At 48.6% G+C, this 19,029-nt stretch overlaps 11 protein-coding genes and 1 long non-coding RNA gene across 15 annotated transcripts; 6 read left to right on the forward strand and 6 right to left on the reverse strand.

Moving 5' to 3' along the window:
• Positions 1 to 87: 87 nt before the first annotated feature.
• LOC6612802 (sex-regulated protein janus-B) lies at positions 88 to 838 on the reverse strand. The gene is made up of 3 exons (XM_002037267.2): positions 518 to 838; positions 339 to 463; positions 88 to 290 (listed from the first exon to the last, which is right to left on the reverse strand). The coding sequence occupies exons 1-3, from the start codon at positions 726 to 728 to the stop codon at positions 180 to 182; spliced, it is 447 nt and encodes a 148-aa protein (XP_002037303.1). The 5' UTR covers positions 729 to 838; the 3' UTR covers positions 88 to 179.
• A 213-nt stretch (positions 839 to 1,051) lies between these two features.
• Positions 1,052 to 1,816, reverse strand: LOC6612803 (sex-regulated protein janus-B). Its single transcript, XM_002037268.2, has 4 exons — positions 1,665 to 1,816; positions 1,445 to 1,600; positions 1,263 to 1,387; positions 1,052 to 1,201 (listed from the first exon to the last, which is right to left on the reverse strand). Exons 1-4 carry the CDS (start codon positions 1,714 to 1,716, stop codon positions 1,112 to 1,114), a joined length of 423 nt encoding a protein of 140 aa, XP_002037304.1. The 5' UTR covers positions 1,717 to 1,816; the 3' UTR covers positions 1,052 to 1,111.
• On the reverse strand, positions 1,699 to 2,658 carry LOC6612804 (sex-regulated protein janus-A). 3 transcript variants are annotated; one of them, XM_032721592.1, is made up of 4 exons: positions 2,551 to 2,658; positions 2,323 to 2,484; positions 2,140 to 2,264; positions 1,699 to 2,033 (listed from the first exon to the last, which is right to left on the reverse strand). In XM_032721592.1, exons 2-4 carry the CDS (start codon positions 2,462 to 2,464, stop codon positions 1,941 to 1,943), a joined length of 360 nt encoding a protein of 119 aa, XP_032577483.1. In that variant the 5' UTR covers positions 2,465 to 2,484; positions 2,551 to 2,658; the 3' UTR covers positions 1,699 to 1,940. The 3 variants fall into 3 exon arrangements, with proteins under 3 accessions (XP_032577483.1, XP_032577484.1, XP_002037305.2); XM_032721593.1 differs by having other exon boundaries at positions 2,555 to 2,654; XM_002037269.2 differs by lacking the exon at positions 2,551 to 2,658 and having other exon boundaries at positions 2,323 to 2,544.
• Positions 2,659 to 2,799: 141 nt separating this feature from the next.
• Positions 2,800 to 4,113, forward strand: LOC6612805 (serendipity locus protein beta). Its single transcript, XM_002037270.2, has 2 exons — positions 2,800 to 2,961; positions 3,015 to 4,113. The coding sequence occupies exons 1-2, from the start codon at positions 2,889 to 2,891 to the stop codon at positions 4,010 to 4,012; spliced, it is 1,071 nt and encodes a 356-aa protein (XP_002037306.1). The 5' UTR covers positions 2,800 to 2,888; the 3' UTR covers positions 4,013 to 4,113.
• Positions 4,114 to 4,319: 206 nt separating this feature from the next.
• LOC6612806 (serendipity locus protein alpha) lies at positions 4,320 to 6,144 on the forward strand. The gene has a single exon (XM_002037271.2). It carries the CDS (start codon positions 4,340 to 4,342, stop codon positions 5,927 to 5,929), a length of 1,590 nt encoding a protein of 529 aa, XP_002037307.1. The 5' UTR covers positions 4,320 to 4,339; the 3' UTR covers positions 5,930 to 6,144.
• Positions 6,145 to 6,383: 239 nt separating this feature from the next.
• On the forward strand, positions 6,384 to 7,931 carry LOC6612807 (serendipity locus protein delta). The gene has a single exon (XM_002037272.2). It carries the CDS (start codon positions 6,517 to 6,519, stop codon positions 7,819 to 7,821), a length of 1,305 nt encoding a protein of 434 aa, XP_002037308.1. The 5' UTR covers positions 6,384 to 6,516; the 3' UTR covers positions 7,822 to 7,931.
• Positions 7,932 to 8,261: 330 nt separating this feature from the next.
• On the reverse strand, positions 8,262 to 9,196 carry LOC6612808 (60S ribosomal protein L32). 2 transcript variants are annotated; one of them, XM_002037273.2, is made up of 3 exons: positions 9,163 to 9,196; positions 8,716 to 8,815; positions 8,262 to 8,656 (listed from the first exon to the last, which is right to left on the reverse strand). In XM_002037273.2, exons 2-3 carry the CDS (start codon positions 8,806 to 8,808, stop codon positions 8,345 to 8,347), a joined length of 405 nt encoding a protein of 134 aa, XP_002037309.1. In that variant the 5' UTR covers positions 8,809 to 8,815; positions 9,163 to 9,196; the 3' UTR covers positions 8,262 to 8,344. The 2 variants fall into 2 exon arrangements, with proteins under 2 accessions (XP_002037309.1, XP_032579157.1); XM_032723266.1 differs by lacking the exon at positions 9,163 to 9,196 and adding an exon at positions 9,049 to 9,151.
• A 648-nt stretch (positions 9,197 to 9,844) lies between these two features.
• On the forward strand, positions 9,845 to 11,719 carry LOC6612809 (solute carrier family 25 member 51). The gene is made up of 3 exons (XM_002037274.2): positions 9,845 to 10,671; positions 10,778 to 10,907; positions 10,974 to 11,719. Exons 1-3 carry the CDS (start codon positions 10,118 to 10,120, stop codon positions 11,286 to 11,288), a joined length of 999 nt encoding a protein of 332 aa, XP_002037310.1. The 5' UTR covers positions 9,845 to 10,117; the 3' UTR covers positions 11,289 to 11,719.
• LOC6612810 (dual specificity protein phosphatase 18) lies at positions 11,678 to 15,203 on the reverse strand. The gene is made up of 2 exons (XM_032723265.1): positions 14,888 to 15,203; positions 11,678 to 12,459 (listed from the first exon to the last, which is right to left on the reverse strand). Exons 1-2 carry the CDS (start codon positions 14,968 to 14,970, stop codon positions 11,859 to 11,861), a joined length of 684 nt encoding a protein of 227 aa, XP_032579156.1. The 5' UTR covers positions 14,971 to 15,203; the 3' UTR covers positions 11,678 to 11,858.
• Positions 12,394 to 13,868, forward strand: LOC116801783. Its single transcript, XR_004362224.1, has 2 exons — positions 12,394 to 12,486; positions 12,608 to 13,868. It is a non-coding gene; the product is annotated as an uncharacterized LOC116801783 (long non-coding RNA).
• A 356-nt stretch (positions 15,204 to 15,559) lies between the features above and the next one.
• Positions 15,560 to 17,661, forward strand: LOC6612811 (PC4 and SFRS1-interacting protein). Its single transcript, XM_002037276.2, has 3 exons — positions 15,560 to 16,450; positions 16,530 to 17,334; positions 17,397 to 17,661. The coding sequence occupies exons 1-2, from the start codon at positions 15,791 to 15,793 to the stop codon at positions 17,289 to 17,291; spliced, it is 1,422 nt and encodes a 473-aa protein (XP_002037312.1). The 5' UTR covers positions 15,560 to 15,790; the 3' UTR covers positions 17,292 to 17,334; positions 17,397 to 17,661.
• On the reverse strand, positions 17,657 to 19,008 carry LOC6612812 (DNA repair protein Rad51 homolog). Its single transcript, XM_002037277.2, has 3 exons — positions 18,814 to 19,008; positions 18,199 to 18,755; positions 17,657 to 18,141 (listed from the first exon to the last, which is right to left on the reverse strand). Exons 1-3 carry the CDS (start codon positions 18,889 to 18,891, stop codon positions 17,766 to 17,768), a joined length of 1,011 nt encoding a protein of 336 aa, XP_002037313.1. The 5' UTR covers positions 18,892 to 19,008; the 3' UTR covers positions 17,657 to 17,765.
• Positions 19,009 to 19,029: the final 21 nt, after the last annotated feature.

Here is a 19,029-nt window from a genome sequence, read left to right on the forward strand (position 1 = left end):
TCTGGTTCATTTTCAAATTTGAACCAACAAAGCAGCTCTGAAAATCAAAATCAAAAATTGTATCACCCAGTGAAAAAACAAATGAATCGATATGTAGCCATGTATTTACATATTTTTTTTTTGTATTATAAATTGCCAACAGGGCAGTTAAGAAAAATAAAACAAGCTTTTAAGCGCCTTCACTGATACGCGTTCAAATTCTTTTTGGGCAAGATGATGTTGTAATGCTGGAATTTGGTCCAAGACAGCAGTATGTCCTTCGTCCTGCCGTGCGGCGCCTCCCCAAAAGTCTGCAGGCAGTCTCATTAGGTTGATCCTAGCCAATTTCATCAACTTACTTTGCAGCACCCGTAAATTTTCATTACTTTCTTGTCCTCCTTGTTGCTGATGAACCCTCCACCCAGGCATTTGGCGCAAATGCCAATTTTGTCCATCTCCTTCTGGATTTCCTCAAAGATTTCCTCTGGCGACAGAACAATTAGAACACGTATAAGCTAAACTGATTATTAGAACTAACCGTGGTCCTTGGAGGCGGATCCTCTTACAATGGTCCTGCCGAACCTAGTTAAACCGTGCATGTGAATCATCATCAAAAGGTACTTGTTCTTGCCTTTAGAAAGCTGGACTCTAGGAACATTTATCAAAAGGGCGTTTACGCGCGAAGAACTTTGCCTTTGAAGGGGCTTAAACAATTGCGAAACAGGTGCCAAAAGGTTCAATGTTTTCATTTTGAAAAATTTTTAGGAAAACGCACTGGAATTTAGATGAAATATTCCGAAAAGAAACTGGTCTGAACGGTAGCAAGGCTCCAGCTAGACTGATTTTGTCAGAAGCCTTCCGGTCGTATGCTAAATTCAAGACTGGCACAAAAATCGGAGCACATGTGATCGTTTAAAAAGTACTAACGAACGAAATAGGAAAACACAAGAATCCACAACATTACAAGTTGCAAGACTCGAAAGTATTACGAACTAAACTTCTTCTTTCTCGCCAGAAATGAAAGCATTAACCATATTCCACTCATCCACCCTTAATAATATTGAAAGAGCGCTACTTTCATATTCTAGTGTTTTATTAGTACTGAATTTACATTTTCGAAATTTATGCAACTTTATTGTTTAACGGTTATCTTGAAGTCCTTATAAGTGGTCCACGCTTGAAGTATATTCCTTGTCCTTGTGTGATCAGCACCGCCGAAAGTCTAGGGAGACCCATCAAGAACCGTTAGCCGGTGCACCAAGTACCAAGGATCCTCTACTTACCCTGGAGGTGCCATAGATCTTTATTTTCTTATTGTCTGGCTCGTTGAGGATCCTTCCACCACCGAGGATTTTGGCACATATGCCCTCGGGCTCAAGCTCCTCCAAAATCGAGTCGAAAATCGCCACTGAAAGAAGGATTTATAAGCCTGGTCAAGGATAAGCGTCCAGCAGTGGAAACTCACAGTGATTGTCGACATCGGCGCCACGGACAATAACTCTTCCATACTTCGTGAAGCCATGCGTATGAATATTAACCAACAAATAACGATTCTGACCTTTGCTTATCTTCACCCGGGGAACGCCTACCAAACTGATCAAATCGGTTGAGTAACATTTTTCTAAGATCAAGAACAATACGTGTAAGGCTTGTTAATTTTAATATTGAATATTCCTAAGCCTTACGAAACGGAGAAACAATACGGGGAATCAGACTCAATGACTTTAACATTTTCATTTTATTTTACCAAAGGAAAAGAAACGAAATTTGTGTACAACCTGATTAATTTAGATCCGAAAAGGTTTAGTGCGAGCAGTTGCAAAGCTACAGACTAACTGCCTTTCAGAGTATTTTTCAATTTTAAATGCCATTTCCAATAAAATCATGGCACACGGGATCGAAGCCAAGGGTATAAATTCATGTCAGTGTGCATATGTGGAGTCTTCTCCCCTTATTCGCAGCTAATATCCCTCATCGGAGATTTCGATCGTGTAGTCCGGGTATTTGGTGGCCAGGATGCGCTTGGTCTGCGCGTGATCAGCTTTTCCAAAGCCCTTAAATAGAAAGACTTGATTAGAACTCCAGAAAAGCTTTCCAGTTGTTAGGTACATTAATACATCCACTGCTCAGCGACCCCTTTACTCAAGGAAATGGACCCACCTGCGAGTATCCGTAGACCTTCAAATACTTCTTGTCGGGATTGTGTTCAATGCGACCGCCGCCAGGACACTCGGCCCGCAGTCCCAGTTTTTTGAAGACCTCCTCCTCGCGCTCGAAGATGTCGGCTGTTGGATAGTAACCAGGCTAAGTGGACACCTTATGGGTGATGAAGATCCGACTTACCATGCCATGTGCAGTCCGCAAATCCTCGGATCACCGCCTTTGAAGCATCTCCACCATCAATGACATTGATCATGACATACTTGAAGATGCCCTCTGGACTGATGTGCACCAATGGCACGCCGGCAAGTGCTTCTTCGGACATTTTGTGTATCAATCGTAGTCCTTTGGAAAGCAGTTGGAGGCGATTCATTGTGGGAAAGTGTTTAAAAATAGGATTTAACTTCTTACCAACCGGCAAATTTCTCAAAACGCTGCTTTACTCGAGCAATGTGACCAGATACCTTTATTCTCGTTCACCTTACCTATCGATACTACTGAAATAAGAATATTCAGTTATTATTTCAGAACAATTGTTTGTACTTTTTTGTACTACTCCTTATATTTTAGTAATAATTAATAAACTGAAAAAGAAAACGTTGGAATTAGTGACCGCAAATATATCGATTACGCCGACAGAACGCAGTCGATACTATCGCCACTATCGGCACAGCTCTGGCGTTCACAACAAAATATACACAAATTAAATTGTTTAAACCGAATTTTCGATTGGATTCCACGGCGACTAGATGAGCTCCACGCGTCCGTTTTGCTTCGTTTGCGGCAAGGAGAAGTCCGTGGGGGTGTTTCAGCTGATAGAAGGTAACGTTCGCTTCCGCCGCGCTCGAAAGTCCTGATAGCCGATTTTTTCACAGGCTGCATTGTGCCAGGAACCTTTAAGCCCATCAAGGATATACTGAAATATTTCGAGAAGATCATAAACCAGCGGCTAGAGCTCCTGCCCAACTCGGCCGCCTGCCGGGACTGCCTGGAGTATCTCTTCAACTATGACAGGCTAGTGAGGAATCTCAGCCAAGTGCAGCGCCAGATTGCGGACGCACTGCTCGGCTGCAGGCAGGTGGAGGGCAAGGCGGAGGCCAAGCAACAGGCGGCGAAGAGGGCCCGCGTCCAGGTGCCGGCCTTCAAGATCGTCCAGGCCACCGCCCTCAAGGAGCCCGAAAGTCAGACGGGCGAGGGGGATGAGTGCGAGGAGTTCATGAAGGAGGAAATGCTGGACGAGGAGTTCCAGTTCAGCGAGCCGGACGACAGCATGCCATCGTCGGAGGAGGAGTTCTTCACCGAGACAACCGAGATACCCTGCCATATCTGCGGCGAGATGTTCTCCAGCCAGGAGGTGCTCGAGCGGCACATCAAGGCGGACACCTGCCAGAAGAGCGAGCACGCCACCTGCAACGTGTGTGGCTTGAAAGTCAAGGACGATGAGGTACTCGATCTGCACATGAACTTGCACGAGGGCAAAACAGAACTCGAGTGCCGCTACTGCGACAAAAAGTTCTCGCACAAGCGGAACGTCCTGCGTCACATGGAGGTGCACTGGGACAAGAAGAAGTACCAGTGCGACAAGTGCGGCGAACGCTTCTCGCTCTCCTGGCTGATGTACAACCATCTGATGCGCCACGACGCCGAGGAGAACGCCCTGATCTGCGAGGTATGCCACCAGCAGTTCAAGACCAAGCGCACCTACAAGCACCACTTGCGCACCCACCAGACGGACCGGCCGCGCTACCCCTGCCCCGATTGCGAGAAGTCGTTCGTGGACAAGTACACCCTGAAGGTGCACAAGCGTGTCCATCAGCCTGTCGAGAAGCCGGAGTCGGCGGAGGCCAATGAAGCCACCGTTAGGTTCTTTTAGGGTAGTCCTGTGCTAGATTAATATAAGAAGCCCAGCAGCTCATGGGTGCATTAGCGCGCGTATGTATCATAAAATTAAATCTAAACAATCATTGACGGAAAGTACCAGTTCTTGCAGTTCTTCTCCCATTTTCCAGGAACCCCAGCAGGTAAACTCGCGGATTTCGCGAATTTCCGCGGGTATGGCAATAAAACAGGCAGATGTTTTTGAATCCCCAAAATAGGTCCTTTCTACCTGTGCGCTTGGCATAGTATATAAAGGTGTCCCGTCGTCTGCCACAACTTAGTCGAACATTTCTGTTTCCCGGAGCACATCTCATAGAGTAGCATGGAATCGCTATTGGCCCAGTTAAACACTTGCAGTGAGCTTATTGCGGAAGGCTACAGCAGCACCGGCAACATTGGCTGGCTGAACGAGTTCTGCGCCACTTTCCTGGACTTCGCCAGCGATCTGAAGGCCAGGCTGCCGGAGGTGGCGCCCAGTGGCGCCAACCTGGATGTGGAGACTATCTTCCTGTGCCTCACCCAGGTGGTAACCTGCATCACTCACCTGGAGCGGACCATAAGCATGGAGGCACCGCAGATGACCAGGCAGCACTTCCTCGACCGCTTGGACTGGTGCTTGCGGCGACTGCTCGTCTCCTTGACGCAACTGGAAGGCAACGTGACCCCAGACAAGAACCTAGAGGATCACTCCTTTGTTGAGCTCATGGACCTGGCTCTGGACCACTTGGATGACTACATGGAGAAGCTGGCCCAGAGCAACAACTCGCTGCACATTCTGGAAGAGAGCTTCACGGAGGACACCTACCAGCTGGCCAGCATAGTTAATCACATCGTTCGCCACGCCCTAGCCTTTGCCAATGTGGCCATTCAGTCGGACAAGAAGGCTCTGACGGCTCTGTGCGAGACCTTGCTCGCCGAATGTGCCACTTTCCACGAGGAGGCGGGCGAGCCCAACAGTGGTCATCGGAAGCTGGAGGCCCTCTCCCTAGAACGGGCCCTCTATGCCTTGGAATCCTTTCTCAATGAGGCGCTGCTGCACTTGCTGTTCGTCAGTTTAATAGATTTGGAAAACGCTTCAGTGGAGAAGCTAAAGGATGCACTGCAAAGGGATCCTGCGGGAGCTCAAGAGCTAATCTCGTCATTCGACACCAACATGGATCGCATTCAGCAGATTGGGGTGCTGGCCATAGCCTTCTCGCAGGACATCAAAACGAAGACGATTGTCAGGAGCTGCCTGGCTTCACTGGAGTCCCTGGATGCCTGCATTGTGCCCGCTCTCCAGCTGCCAGAGTCCGCTTCATCCGCACACCACGCGGAGGTCTTGCAGGAGCATTTCAACCAGGAACTGCTCATCTTTCGGAACGTCATCCATGAAATCATCGATAGCTGCTCCCTGATCAACAACTATCTGGACATGCTAGGTGAGAGGATCCATGTCCAGGACAGAAGCCATCTGAAGCTGATTGTCCAGAGGGGCGGAGTGGTGGTGGAGCACTTTCGGCTACCCGTCAATTACTCGGGACTCAGTGAAGATGGCAAGCGGGTGCACAAGGACCTCATCCTGATCCTGGGCGAGTGCCAGGCCGTAGTTAACCTGGATATCCCAGTGGATCCTAAGCGCATCGTGAAGCGCCTTAAAATACTGTACTCCGTGCTGGCCAAGTTGAGGGATTTGATATGCAAGGATAACCTGGAGCCCGATTCCTCAGTTGCCTCCAAAGCTCAAGTTCCCTCAAGTGCAACCCGAACTTTTGTGCGGAGCAGTCGATCCATTGGCAAACGGCATCGATCCTTTGTAAAACAAACCGGAAATTGCTCAGTTTTCGGGCCACAGGACTCACTTGCTGAATCCGGACACAGCGAAAGCGATCTTATTAGTTTCCAAATCACTGAGATTCTTAGGTTAGATTGAGCGGGGCGAGCCATATTCTAAATACATGGGCTTGTCTATATGACAATTTTATTATTGCTTCATTGGCTTGAAGTGCTTAATTAAAATTAAAAATATCCTTATAAAGATTCTAAGTAGGTACCTAAGCCAATTGTGTTCTTTACACTTATGTAATTACTTCACAAGTTGAAGCCATTCGCATAATTTATATAAAATAAAATTAAAACATTATATTATAAACAATTTCAATAAATTGCGTATTTAATTCAATTTTTTGCTTCTTGCACACTAGAGTAATTGGTTGCCACCAATACCATCATAAAAAACAAAAACAAATTCTATATTTAAGCAATTTTATTTATTTTTAATATTCAGCTCATATTTCAGTTTTTCACACCCTGTTCCATTCCCAAGGTTTCGTTCCTGGCATCAATCGGCATCGTTCGCCAGCCCTGGTGGGTATTATGCCATGGTTGCATTTCACGCGTTTTAGTATAGCTTCCGATATTCATCATTTTGCCAACTCTATTAAATTCCATACACAATTTAAAAGGTTGTAAACAAACGCCGCCCGAAACGGAATCGCTAAAAGGACCACCGTCGGCGCAATGGACACTTGCTTCTTCTGCGGCGCCGTCGATATGAGCGACGCGGGCTCCTCCAGCTCCATGCGCTACGAGACGCTGTCGGCCAAGGTGCCGTCGTCGCAAAAAACAGTGTCCCTGGTCCTCACCCACCTGGCCAACTGCATCCAGACGCAGCTGGACCTGAAGCCCGGCGCCCGGCTGTGCCCGCGCTGCTTCCAGGAGCTCTCCGACTACGACACGATCATGGTGAACCTGATGACCACCCAGAAGAGGCTGACGACCCAGTTGAAGGGCGCTCTAAAGTCCGAGTTCGAGGTGCCGGAGTCCGGCGAGGACATACTTGTGGAGGAGGTGGAGATACCCCAAAGCGATGTCGAGACAGACGCCGATGCCGAGGCGGACGCCCTGTTCGTGGAGCTGGTCAAGGATCAGGAGGAGTCCGACACGGAGGTAAAGAGAGAGTTCGTGGACGAGGAGGAGGAGGGCGACGACGACGACGACGACGATGAGTTCATCTGCGAGGACGTGGATGTGGGCGACTCCGAGGCCCTGTTTGGCAAGTCCTCCGATGGCGAGGACAGACAGGCGAAGAAGCGCGTCAAGCAGGAGTGCACAACCTGCGGCAAGGTATACAACTCCTGGTATCAACTGCAGAAGCACATTAGCGAAGAGCACTCCAAGCAGCCCAACCATATCTGCCCCATCTGCGGGGTGATCCGGCGCGACGAGGAGTACTTGGAGCTGCACATGAATCTGCACGAGGGCAAGACGGAAAAGCAGTGCCGCTACTGCCCCAAGAGCTTCTCGCGCCCGGTGAACACCCTGCGCCACATGCGCATGCACTGGGACAAGAAGAAGTACCAGTGCGAGAAGTGCGGCCTGAGGTTCTCCCAGGACAACCTGCTCTACAACCACCGGCTGCGCCACGAGGCCGAGGAGAACCCCATCATATGCAGCATCTGCAATGTGTCGTTCAAGTCGCGCAAGACCTTCAACCATCACACGCTCATTCACAAGGAGAACCGCCCAAGACACTACTGCTCCGTCTGCCCCAAGTCCTTCACCGAGCGCTACACCCTCAAGATGCACATGAAGACCCACGAGGGCGACGTCGTCTACGGGGTTCGCGAGGAGGCGCCCGCCGACGAGCAGCAGGTGGTGGAGGAGCTGCATGTGGACGTCGACGAATCGGAGGCGGCCGTCACCGTCATCATGTCTGACAACGATGAGAACAGCGGCTTCTGTCTCATTTGCAATACCAACTTCGAGAACAAGAAGGAGCTCGAGCACCACTTGCAATTTGATCACGACGTAGTTTTGAAATAAGCTACTATTGCCTAAAATAAGTAATTGTTTATCTATCCCTAGTGTATTTTCTCCTCTTTGTAGTTGATTTTTGTAGATTCCTACAAAATATAATTTACCTGGTATTTCAATTACTGCTTTTCATTTAGACTGAAGCATTTCTGATAATAATTGTACCCCGTTCTGTAAAATAAATGCAAACATATGTATGATTTCATATAAACAACCTCTTTCAATATTAAGGGCAAACAAATGATCTATAACAAAATTCAGCGATAAGGATTGAAGCTGTCTAGTTTTGGCACGAATCTGTGTTGCTCTAAAATCTTAAGGCAGTTGCTATACGAAAGAAAGGCCATAATCTCTGGATCAAACGACATCCACCCAGATAATGCACATGTTATCAACGGTGCTGCTATCCCAATCTCAGAAATGACAATTGAACTCGGCACTCGCACATCCTCTTTTAACTAAAAGTCCGGTATATTAACGTTTACAAATGTGTATTCCGACCACGTTACAAGAACTCTCAAGAATCTTAAGCTTACTCGTTCTCTTGAGAACGCAGGCGACCGTTGGGGTTGGTGAGGCGGACCGACAGCTGCTTGGCGCGCTCGACGATCTCCTTGCGCTTCTTGGAAGAGACGCCGTGGGCGATCTCGCCGCAGTAGACGCGGTTCTGCATGAGCAGGACCTCCAGCTCGCGCACGTTGTGCACCAGGAACTTCTTGAATCCGGTGGGCAGCATGTGGCGGGTGCGCTTGTTCGATCCGTAACCGATGTTGGGCATCAGATACTGTCCCTTGAAGCGGCGACGCACTCTGTTGTCGATACCCTTGGGCTTGCGCCATTTGTGCTGCAAGGAGACATGTGGATTAAACACGGGCTTTTGGCACAATCCTCGTAGGCACTCACCGACAGCTTAGCATATCGATCCGACTGGTGTCGGATGAAGTGCTTGGTGCGCTTCTTCACGATCTTGGGCCTGTATGCTGGGCGGATGGTCATCTTGAAGCTGGAAGGACACAACACAAGCAGCCATTAGTGCACTGATCCACGGGGATTATCACTTATCAAGCTAAAAACACACAAGGTGGCCTACTAATGCATAAGTCAACCAGGTTGGGCTGGCTTCTTGGGCAGTATACAATGAGTTTCCGGTGAGTCGCCCCACGAATTCCCAACACAAACAGAAGCCATTTGGCGAACTCTCACAGGAATCGGTCCGAATTCGATCGAAATACGAACCGCACACTTGCGAACGCCGCACGGACAAACGCAGTTCAACTCAAAACCGCCAAAAGCGAGAATTACGGCTTTAAATTAATAGAAATACACGTGGACCCAAAATCACGCACATACCTTGCCGGAAACCAGAAGCGAAAAGAAAAAGCTGGTGGTGTGAAAAAACATCGATACGTCGTGCGTCGATGTTTCGCCGATTGTTTCGTTCATGGCGACGCCAAGCGATATGTTGCGGATCATCGGTTAATGAATTTAAACATGGGCGCGTCAAATAAAGTGTTTAAGCATTTACAAGTGGGACCATCCGAGCAACTGCGACGAATGGAACTATATGCAACAAAATGTAGACCTATTTTCAGCTTGATAATTTTTTTATTTTTTTAAACATGCTTTGCCTCTTGACCCACTGTGCAATGTGAACATATTTCATTTATTCACTGGTTGCAACAGCTGTTCAATAGATGTTTTTCAACACCGTCATATGATAAAAATGATAAGACAGCCGGGAATGAAAAGGTAAAAAGCTGACAGAAGCGGTCAAGGAGCAGGTGTTTCCGAGGTTAAGGAGGCTGATATGAAAGAATCCAAGTCGTGGATTTTAGCGAAACCAATGCATATCAGCACATGAAAAGTTTCGGATAGGGTGGTGTTTGCGCCGGTGAAACAACTGCACAGGGTGATTCGGTTAAAATAAGGTGACAGTGCTGTTAAAGGCACTGCTAAGAATATTTTAATTAATATGTTATATTAGGTTTGAACATTACCGAATAGGGCGAGTACAAAACTCAAAGCCGCCGCTGCAAATTTAAGTTCGATAATTCATTATTGTTGGCTTGCAAACAATTTGGATAACAGAGTCCTTTGGTATGCAGCAGAGGTCCAGCAACGGTCACACTGGCCGTGGCCGTCAAACCGTGGTTCTTCTTCATTATTATATAATTAAAACCGATGCGAATCGAAACCAAAACAAACCAAACCAGTGCAATCCCCGTGTGTGAGTAGTTACAATGGTAACGCGGTGACAAATGCGCACTTCTCCACACGCCCGAAATAAAGACAGGACAGCAGCAAGATGAAAGACGATGGAGCACCGAACGTCGCGAAAACCACCGACCCACCGCCCCCCAAAAGGTTTCCACCCGAAAGAGCCCACATCCCATATGGAGACGGGGAGGCGGGAAAACTGCTGCATGGCAGCGTCTTCTCGAAGCGCTTCTTCGGAGCCTTCCAGTGGGAGGAGTTCGCCTGCGGCTGCGGTGCAGCCTTCGTCAACATCGCGGTCACCTATCCCATCTACAAGATGATCTTTCGTCAGATGCTGCACGGTGTGCCCATCACCTCGGCCTTTGCACAGCTGCGTCACGAGGGACTGGGCTTCCTGTACCGCGGAATGCTGCCGCCGCTCGCCCAGAAGACCATCTCCCTGTCCATTATGTTCGGGGTGTTCGACGGGACGAGGAGGTACCTAGTGGAGGACTATCGCCTGAACGACTACGGGGCCAAGGTGATAGCGGCCGTGGTTGCCGGCAGCGCCGAGTCCATCCTCCTGCCCTTCGAACGGGTGCAAACCCTCCTCGCGGACTCCAAGTTCCATCAGCACTTCTCCAACACACAAAACGCATTCAGGTGAGCAGGTGACCGATGTTTATGTCTCTGAGAGATGCGAAAAGATAGCTGAGGGATCTTTAACTTTGTGAACGTCATCTTCTTATGGCTTTTTACCATTCCCCAGGTATGTGGTATCCCACCACGGGTACCGGGAGCTCTACAGGGGACTCGAACCAGTATTTTGGCGCAACGGCCTGTCCAACGCGTTATTCTTCGTACTGCGAGAAGAGGCCAGCGTCCGGCTGCCTAAGAGAGTGAGTGTTGACCCTACCACATATACAAGCATACTAATATACTAACCAATCGTTATCCATCCACAGAAATCCGTATCTACTCGAACGGTGCAGGAGTTCATAGCGGGCGCTGTGATCGGTGCGAGCATAAGCACAATATTCTACCCGCTCAATGTGATCAAGGTGTCGCTGCAGAGTGAGATGGGCCAGAGGTCAGAGGGCAGCTGGAAGGCGTGCAAGCGAATTTACGTGGAGCGCGATCGCCGCATCGGCAACTTCTATCGCGGATGCGCCTTCAACACAGGCCGCTCCTTCATCAGCTGGGGCATCATGAACACCGCGTACGAAAACCTAAAGAAACTGATACAGCAGCAGCCGCCGTTGCCACTGGCCTCTGAGTAAAACTAGAGTTAACTTAGCTGATTGTACACAAACGGTTACTTCTGCCTTTAGCTAGCCAATTATTTCGTTCGATTTAAGTCTCGTCTAAGTCGCTTGTGTTGAGATGCTGAATTCTAGGTGTTAATGTACATACACACATCCTAAGCGGAGGGCGCCTGCTCCTCCTACTCATATCTGTATATCTATTCAATTCGCCTCGCGGATGCCAAGTACAATACAACGTGAGCATTTAAAGGTACCCAATCTACGAGTTACGGTTTAGTTAGCTACTTTTCGAGTACGTGTAAATAATACTAGATGATGTGCGATATAATACGAGTGTGTTGTTTGTTCGCCAATGACTTTGTGATTCATTGAAGATACTAAAACTGATTAATTAACGCTTTAGATTCAATGCTCTTAAACGAAAATAAAAGTGTATTTGTAATTAGGAACGAGGCTTAAGCGTACATCTTATGTAAGTTTCAGCATTTCATAGTTATCATTAAGCACACACAACTTAAACATCTAATTTATGTCTAGTGGCAGGGTACGAGTATCACAAGTAAGATTAAGTGCGGCACAACGGGCCTATCGCCTCTTGAGGGAGCTGCGGTAGCGCTGGTAGAAGTCCTCCATGGCCCTGTATTCGGGCTCCAGTATGTCGGGGATCTCCTTGTCCAGCGAGGCGAAGTACACCATGGCCACCGAGCTGCTGCCCCGCAGCTGCTGCTCGTACCGCCGCAGCTGCTGGAAGAATCCGGAGTTCGGGCGAACCTGCGGACGTATGGCCTGCACATGCTTGTAGGCCTCGCGCAGGCTCATCCCGGCGTGCTTCATCAGATAGGCCAGGCACAGGCTGGCCGAGCGGCTGACCCCGGCCACGCAGTGGATCAACGTGCAGCCGCCGGAGAGGCGCACCTCCTCGATCAGATCGGCCGCCTCGTCGAAGTGCTTGGCCAAGTCCACCTCGGAGCGATCCTGGGCCATGATGCGCAGGTAGAGCGGGTTCTTCTGGCTGGGCAGTGGTGTGTCCGGCAGCTCGGGCGCCACGTTGATGACGCAGCTCACGCCCAGTTTGTCCATGTAGGCGGGCACCACGGCCGCGGCGCCGCAGAGGATCAGCGATGGAGTGAGGCGGGACAGGCCAGGAAACGGCGTGTGGTCCTCTAGCTTGGCTGCACTCAGCTGACTGCAAGGAATCAAAGAGGGAATACTGGTAAGTTCTCATTCCTTTTCCGAACAAAGAAAAGCTTATGCAATGCGTATAATTTTTGGGGCCTCTGCCAAATGGCATAAATGCGCAAATATTTTGCTGGACAACCTGCTGCACTTCAAAGTGGGTGAAAAACTCGATAAAATAAGAACATTTCTCGGGCGAACAAAGGAGCACAACTGCTGCTAAGCCAAACACAAATGAGCCATAAACAAATGGCAGGTATTTGTATATATTTTTTTTTTCGTAGTACTGGCTAATTTTGTGAATGGAAAACAACCCATCCCAACCCATCCAATCCAATCCCATTCGATCCCATCCCATCCCATCACCTACGTATTTATGGGTCGACGTCATGGTTCTCTGAGTTCGCTGCGTAGGCACAAACAATTAACATATTGCCAAAATACCTACATATAGTATATACGTATATATCCAATTTTGTATGTGTACACCTCAGAAATGCCTGTTTATAATTAGTTTCGCGGAGTGTATAATAAATTGGAGGCGATGTGAAAATAGCGCGCTTCTAAAATGGTATTTGGCGAATGCGTAAACAAACAGATCAGTCATCGCATAATGGGATATTATCCACTGCACCTCCGATCTGTTGGATCTAATCCGTTTGGCTGGGGAAAGCCAAGAGGTCAGTTACATTGGACAATCGTACATGATGCACATAGCAAGGGATCAGTCATATTTTCATATTATATCATTTCCTGAGCTCCAACCTTATAATGGAAACAGAGATCTGCCAGCTGGTTCCCTTTCGCCCTCTCCATCTTCACATCCCTTGGCACCCACATTCCCCCGGTCATCCAATCGTCGGAGATCAAATAGAAGGTGCCAATCCCTGCCGCCTTCCCTGCTGTCATCGCCCTCCAAAAGCTCCTGCCACTGAGGAATGTAAATGTAAAATTAAGCACTCGGCTGATTTCAAGACGAACAAGTGTATACTCTTCGCTAGAAACCAAAGAAATTCGCACAGATTTGAAAACATTTGTTTTTGAAGTTTTTCAGCATTTCAGTGTTCAGAAACTTGTGAAGTTACATTACTTTTAAAATAACATTAAAGCACCTCGAAACCACTTTATTCGAACAAGAGTATTGCCATTTTGTGTGTTGTGTCAAAATGGCTCGTTCTTTTCAGTTTTATTATATGTTTACGGCGACTCGGCGTCGTCATTAAATAATAATCACAAATTCCACTGGCACGGCGCCAAAATTAATCATCGGTCACTTTCACTAGACCAAAGGCAGTGGCATCGGCAGAAAGTTTCTTGATTTGAAAATAAGTGAAATTAAAATATTTCACACCACCCCCGAAGTTTCGTTCGTTATTCACTTTATCGCCGAATGCAAAAATAAAGGCAAGAACAAATTGAGCTGTTTTCGAATTCCAAGTCCATTATTTATGAATTCGCCAGCGAGCGTTGGAATCCGAAATCCTTGTCTCCATTGTCCATCACATGATTGTTTTTTTTTTTTTTTTTTCTAGGGAATCTAGGTTAATGGGCGGGGTGGAAATTCGCTGATCTTCTGAGCCTATCCATCTAGCCATTCATTCCCCAGATTATCTAGAGAACTGCATGGGTTCCAACCCACAAGATTGCTTACATCCCAGCTATGTATGAATATCTACCTCGGGGCCTCAAAATCCGCATTTTTCGACTGCCAAAACTTTGACAGAGCTGCAGACAGACCTCCGTCTGCCGCAATGATAAATGACTAATTTCATTTTGGCAATTATGCCGTCCTTGAATTCAATTGTCAGAGTCAGGGCCTCCGATAAGGAATGCGCCGAAAACTCAAGAATAATTCAAATATTCGAATACATTGTACACTTCAATGAAAAGCATTCAGTTCCGAATCGATTTCCGCCTTCAATAAATTGGGACACTGGCGAAAAGCGGGCCATGCTCGAAATATGCTCGCATGTAAGTACATCGGAATTCAGAATGGAATTTGGCTCAAAAACGAATCGGATTTGAAAAACCCATGTGGCCAAATGGGGTGCATATGCTGCTTTATGGCCAAGTTTATGGAGTTTGTGCTTCTGCAAAAGGGGGAATCGAATTTCAATGGATATTTCAAAGCTGATTACTAAAATTAAATATAATAGAAAATTACTCTAAAGCATAGTAATGGCTTTGGTACTTATTATCACACTCTATTTGCTTTATTCCACCAGGTAAACCCGACTAGCTTGTTCGATTCAGGTGTGATTATTTATAAAACAAGCTAATTAGGTAGTAGGCAGCCACAAAGGTTCGCCGAGGTGACATCATGGCGACCTTGGGCAGATCTAGTGCTTAGTGTTTGCGGCTAACAAGACGGGCTCAAATGTCGACCACAAATGTTTGTGCTTGGCAGCCAACTGCAAAATGTGCGTGCAATTACTCACTTCTGGCTACTTTCCTTCTCGACCGTCTCATTGGCGAAGGGAACGCCACTGATGGCGATGCCTCCGACTATTAACTCCTGCATGTTTATGGGTTCAAGAATTCGCGCTGGCCACTTAGTCGGGAATTTACGCTCCACAATAAACAAATTCCGCGGATTCCAGGCCAAATTTAAAACGATTTTCCGCCGACGATTCAATTCAATTCGGTAAACAAACTGAAGTTCTTTTGGGAACTCGTGGGGGGACAACACTGTTCTTTCTGGCCAACCAACGACGACTGGCCGACGAATAGAAATGCCTTAGAAAAATGTTTTCAGTTCGAGTTGATGTGGTGAATTCGCGCGACGAGGTGCGTGCGCCAAAGGTGTTTTGTGTGGGTGCGACGAGGTGGGAATCCGGCATCGCCTGCCAACGAACTTCCACCTGTGGGAGCTGTGCCAGCGATTTTGAACTCGTAATTGGCCAATGAAATGAGCAATGCTTGCTAAATATGCCGTCAATTTTAGGCTTCAAAACATTCAAAGTTATTTACAAGCTAAAGAAGATTGGGATATCAACTTGAAAAGGTACGCAGAACAGCAAGCAGGGTGTTTCACTGTGTATATATTCTATGTATATATATACATATATTCTTATATTTTATTGAGTTTCATCATTTATAAATTCGAAAAGCCCGCCAAGTTACAGTTCCGCCGTTACCGCAATCGACCAACGCACATACGAGCGCTGCTAGCACTGGCTGGCTCTTGAACTGGTCACACTGCCGATCGACGTCGCTGTTATCGGAGCCAAGTGCCATATCTAAGAAAGCGCGAGACGAAAAGAAGAAAAGCAGACGCCGCAGAAATCCGGCGAAAGATATTGGAATTGCACGCGAACCGAACTAGCTAGACGTCAAACGAAATGGGCAAGGAAAAGGCGGCTGCGTCCTACAGCATTGGCGACCTGGTGTTCGCCAAGGTGAAGGGCTATCCGCCCTGGCCGGCCAAAATCACCAAGAGCAACAACAACAAGAAGTACAATGTTTACTTCTACGGCACGGGCGAAACGGCCAACATCAAGTTGGAGGATCTGTTCCCGTACGCTAGCAACAAGGAGCGCTTCGCCACCGAGAAGATCATGAAGCGCGCCAAGTTCATCGAGGCCATCGATCAGATCGAGAGCGCCCTGCGCGGCGAGGACTCGGCGCCCATCGATATGCTAGACGGCGCGGAGCCAGTTGCTCCGCCCGCAACTGGTGCTGGCGTCAAGACGGAGGAGCCCAAGCAGGCGGAGACGGGGCCGGAGCCAGCCACTGCTGAACCAGTCGCAGCACCGCCCGAGAAGCCCAAGAAGAGCGGCACCCGGAAGACCAAGGCACCACCGCGCCATGTGGACGGCGACAGTGAAGCAGGCGCGGAACTAGCCCCTCCGCCGGCCAAGCGAAGGGTTCCCACCGAGGGTCTGGCTACCGCCGCAGCCATCCCGGCTGCTGCGGCCCCCACCTCCAGCAAGAAATCAGTGAAGAAATCCAAGCCCACGGCTGCAGTAACTCCGATTCAGAAGCGGTCGCGGCCAGTCAATGTAAGTGCGATGCAGAAATACCAACAGACATAACCTAGTAAAATTTACGATACATTGATTTCCATTTCTGCCCACACAGAACATCCGGAACGAGATGCTCATGGTGTACATGCCCACAGCCAAGTGTTTGGGAATCGTCATAAACTACAAAAAGCCGGAGAGTTTCGAGAGCGCCGCTGCCGAGGAAGCCTGGATGGAGAACGCGCGCAAAGAAGCCTTGGAGCTCAAACTGAAACTGGAGAGCGGCCAAATTAATCCAGAGTCCATGCCCGACAGGATCGTGGTGGAGCCAACGCGCAGCGAAATACCCAAGCAGGAGGCTTTGCGATTCATCGAGGAGCTCATTGAGCACGAGGATGCCCTCTTCATGGAGCGGGACTTTATCCAACTTTCCCAGCAGCTGCGCGAGTGTTTGGGCCTGCGGCGCGCCAATGTGGGCAGATGCCTGGAGATCCTCGAGCAGTTCAAGGAGGTGGAGTTCACCAAGTTGATGCTGCTGCGCAATCCGGAGTGCGTGGACATAATGCGCCGACTTCGCCGGTATGTGGGCAATCTGGAGCTCTGGAAAATGGACCTGTCCGACGAGGTGGAGTTCAAGGAGAGGGCGCAGACCATACGCAAGGTCTCCTCTGGCATATACGATGGCTTCAAGAGCCTCTTCAATCCGGAGCCCGAGAGCGAGGACAACTTTTGGATCGACTTCTGCGAAAAGGTAAAAATCTACAAGACCTATACGAAAAATATCAACGAAAACCTTCGCGTCGGGATGAACGAGCGCGGATATAACAGCCTGGTTGTGGCCAAGGAGGCCGCCGCTTCAGCCGCGTCGTCTCCGCAGTAAATGATCGAGGGCCAGTGTTCTGCTGGACCAACTATATGATAAGGTAGGTTGTAAACCGCAAACCGCTGAGTTGAAAAACATCTTCAAGAGTCCTCTTTCTTGCAGTTACTCCTAAGCGTTACAGACCAGGCAACTTAAAGACCGTGCTTTGGATGACAAAGTTTTGATGAACCAAGCGGGCTATGCTTAATTCTAAGTTAAAAATTCAGTTAAATTCCTTAATTCTGTTTGCCTGCCAGGAGCATATCATGTTGCGCCGCGTTAAAGGGACTTTTCCTGCTGCATCCGCTTCTTATTACCACCCCTAAATATTTTCTAAGTTTGTAGATGATTTGAATAATAATGAATTAAATATAGATGGTACATACAATTCGCAACGGCTGTTTTATTTCGTCGTTATCCTATACATTCTAAGTAAACATACGAAGTTTAATTCTTAATCTAGGTAGCATTAATTAACCTATAAGAGAGCAACTAGCTCTCCCTGGCGTCTCCTATTCCATCCGGCAGAATGGCGAACATGGCCTCCGATTCCGGCAGACAGGGCGAGTCGTAGATCTTGCAGATGCGGGTCTCGCCCTTGCCCTTGCGCAGATACAGCCGCGTGGTTGAGGAGTGGGCCATTATGTGCCCGCCAATGGGCTTCTTGGCATCAAACATGCCGGGTGCGCCGTCTAGCGAGGCAGTAACCTGGTTGGTAATTACCACAGCCACTCCGAACTCATCGGCCAGGCGTTGGAGCATGCGCAGAAACAAGCCCAGGTGGTTTTGCCGGGCGGCCAGCTCACCGCGTCCTATATAATCCGATCTGTAGAGCGCCATGGCACTGTCCACAATCAGCAAAGCGTATCTGCAAGATATTATATTATTGAGTGATGTTTATTTACTGAGGGATGAGACAGCGTACCTGGACTCGAAGAGCATGCCCGCCGCCATCTGGATGAGCTTGGTCTGCTGATCGGAGTTGTGGGCACGGGTGAAGGCCACATTGTCCAGCACCTCGGATTCATTCAGTTTGTATCTCTGCGCGATGGCAGCCAAACGCTCTGGACGGAAGGTGTTCTCCGTGTCGATGTACATGCACTTGCCCTCACCGCCCTTCTGGCTGATGGGCAGCTGGCAGGTTACTGCCAGAGTGTGGCACAATTGGGTCTTCCCGCAGCGGAACTCGCCGAAGATCTCGGTAATAGATCCCGTCTCAATGCCGCCGCCGAGTAGTTTGTCCAGCTCCTTGGAGCCCGTGCTCAGCTGCACAACATCGGCACGCATTTGATAGAAGGTGCGGGCACTAAGGAAGCCCAGAGGCACCAGTTTGTTGGCCTCCGTGATGATCTGCTCCACCTTGCCGCCGCCCAAGCCGGGAATGGCCATCAGTTGCTTCTTGGTGGCATTGGCCACCGACTCCACGGTGTGCAGACTGGCCTGCTGGAGCAGCTTGATGTCCTTGGCCGTGATGCTGCCGCCCTGGAAGAAGGATCGCAGGTAATATTCATAATCCTGGTCGAGATCGCAGCCTACTCACCATTAACTTAGTCACGCTAAGAGGACCTTCTTCCTCTTCCTCCTCCTGCTGTGCCTGAACATTCGTTAGCTTCTCCATTTGACAGTTTCGAGTATAAATTTGGCTATTTGTTGTTTCGAGTTTCGTTATTTAAATTGTACGTCTTGCGTGAAAGAATTTCGACAAAAACTGCGCGGCGCGAAATTCACCGCAAAATCAGTTTGCCAATCGCCCCGA

This window comes from Drosophila sechellia, chromosome 3R (assembly GCF_004382195.2).
Source record: "Drosophila sechellia strain sech25 chromosome 3R, ASM438219v1, whole genome shotgun sequence".
In the NCBI taxonomy this organism is placed as follows: Eukaryota; Metazoa; Arthropoda; class Insecta; order Diptera; family Drosophilidae; genus Drosophila; species Drosophila sechellia.

Bases quoted from the DNA above. Each gene is read 5' to 3' on its own strand.
- LOC6612802 (XM_002037267.2), bottom strand. From the start codon at position 728: ATGAAAACATTGAACCTTTTGGCACCTGTTTCGCAATTGTTTAAGCCC. The intron at 464-517 runs GTTAGTTCTAAT...TTCTGTCGCCAG, and splicing joins ATCCGCCTCCAAGGACCACG to AGGAAATCTTTGAGGAAATC. The intron at 291-338 runs GTAAGTTGATGA...GACTGCCTGCAG, and splicing joins AAATTTACGGGTGCTGCAAA to ACTTTTGGGGAGGCGCCGCA.
- LOC6612803 (XM_002037268.2), bottom strand. From the start codon at position 1,716: ATGAAAATGTTAAAGTCATTGAGTCTGATTCCCCGTATTGTTTCTCCG. The intron at 1,601-1,664 runs GTAAGGCTTAGG...TCTTGATCTTAG, and splicing joins CCGTATTGTTTCTCCGTTTC to AAAAATGTTACTCAACCGAT. The intron at 1,388-1,444 runs GTGAGTTTCCAC...TCCTTCTTTCAG, and splicing joins CGCCGATGTCGACAATCACT to TGGCGATTTTCGACTCGATT.
- LOC6612804 (XM_002037269.2), bottom strand. From the start codon at position 2,512: ATGAATCGCCTCCAACTGCTTTCCAAAGGACTACGATTGATACACAAA. The intron at 2,265-2,322 runs GTAAGTCGGATC...ACTATCCAACAG, and splicing joins TGCGGACTGCACATGGCATG to CCGACATCTTCGAGCGCGAG. The intron at 2,034-2,139 runs GTGGGTCCATTT...TTTCTATTTAAG, and splicing joins AGGTCTACGGATACTCGCAG to GGCTTTGGAAAAGCTGATCA.
- LOC6612805 (XM_002037270.2), top strand. From the start codon at position 2,889: ATGAGCTCCACGCGTCCGTTTTGCTTCGTTTGCGGCAAGGAGAAGTCC. The intron at 2,962-3,014 runs GTAACGTTCGCT...ATTTTTTCACAG, and splicing joins GGTGTTTCAGCTGATAGAAG to GCTGCATTGTGCCAGGAACC.
- LOC6612806 (XM_002037271.2), top strand. From the start codon at position 4,340: ATGGAATCGCTATTGGCCCAGTTAAACACTTGCAGTGAGCTTATTGCG.
- LOC6612807 (XM_002037272.2), top strand. From the start codon at position 6,517: ATGGACACTTGCTTCTTCTGCGGCGCCGTCGATATGAGCGACGCGGGC.
- LOC6612808 (XM_002037273.2), bottom strand. From the start codon at position 8,808: ATGACCATCCGCCCAGCATACAGGCCCAAGATCGTGAAGAAGCGCACC. The intron at 8,657-8,715 runs GTGAGTGCCTAC...GTCTCCTTGCAG, and splicing joins ATCGATATGCTAAGCTGTCG to CACAAATGGCGCAAGCCCAA.
- LOC6612809 (XM_002037274.2), top strand. From the start codon at position 10,118: ATGAAAGACGATGGAGCACCGAACGTCGCGAAAACCACCGACCCACCG. The intron at 10,672-10,777 runs GTGAGCAGGTGA...ACCATTCCCCAG, and splicing joins AACACACAAAACGCATTCAG to GTATGTGGTATCCCACCACG. The intron at 10,908-10,973 runs GTGAGTGTTGAC...ATCCATCCACAG, and splicing joins GCGTCCGGCTGCCTAAGAGA to AAATCCGTATCTACTCGAAC.
- LOC6612810 (XM_032723265.1), bottom strand. From the start codon at position 14,970: ATGCAGGAGTTAATAGTCGGAGGCATCGCCATCAGTGGCGTTCCCTTC. The intron at 12,460-14,887 runs GTGAGTAATTGC...GATTCCTTGCAG, and splicing joins GAGAAGGAAAGTAGCCAGAA to TCAGCTGAGTGCAGCCAAGC.
- LOC6612811 (XM_002037276.2), top strand. From the start codon at position 15,791: ATGGGCAAGGAAAAGGCGGCTGCGTCCTACAGCATTGGCGACCTGGTG. The intron at 16,451-16,529 runs GTAAGTGCGATG...CTGCCCACACAG, and splicing joins AGCGGTCGCGGCCAGTCAAT to AACATCCGGAACGAGATGCT.
- LOC6612812 (XM_002037277.2), bottom strand. From the start codon at position 18,891: ATGGAGAAGCTAACGAATGTTCAGGCACAGCAGGAGGAGGAAGAGGAA. The intron at 18,756-18,813 runs GTGAGTAGGCTG...TCCTTCTTCCAG, and splicing joins TTAGCGTGACTAAGTTAATG to GGCGGCAGCATCACGGCCAA. The intron at 18,142-18,198 runs GTACGCTGTCTC...AATATCTTGCAG, and splicing joins GGCATGCTCTTCGAGTCCAG to ATACGCTTTGCTGATTGTGG.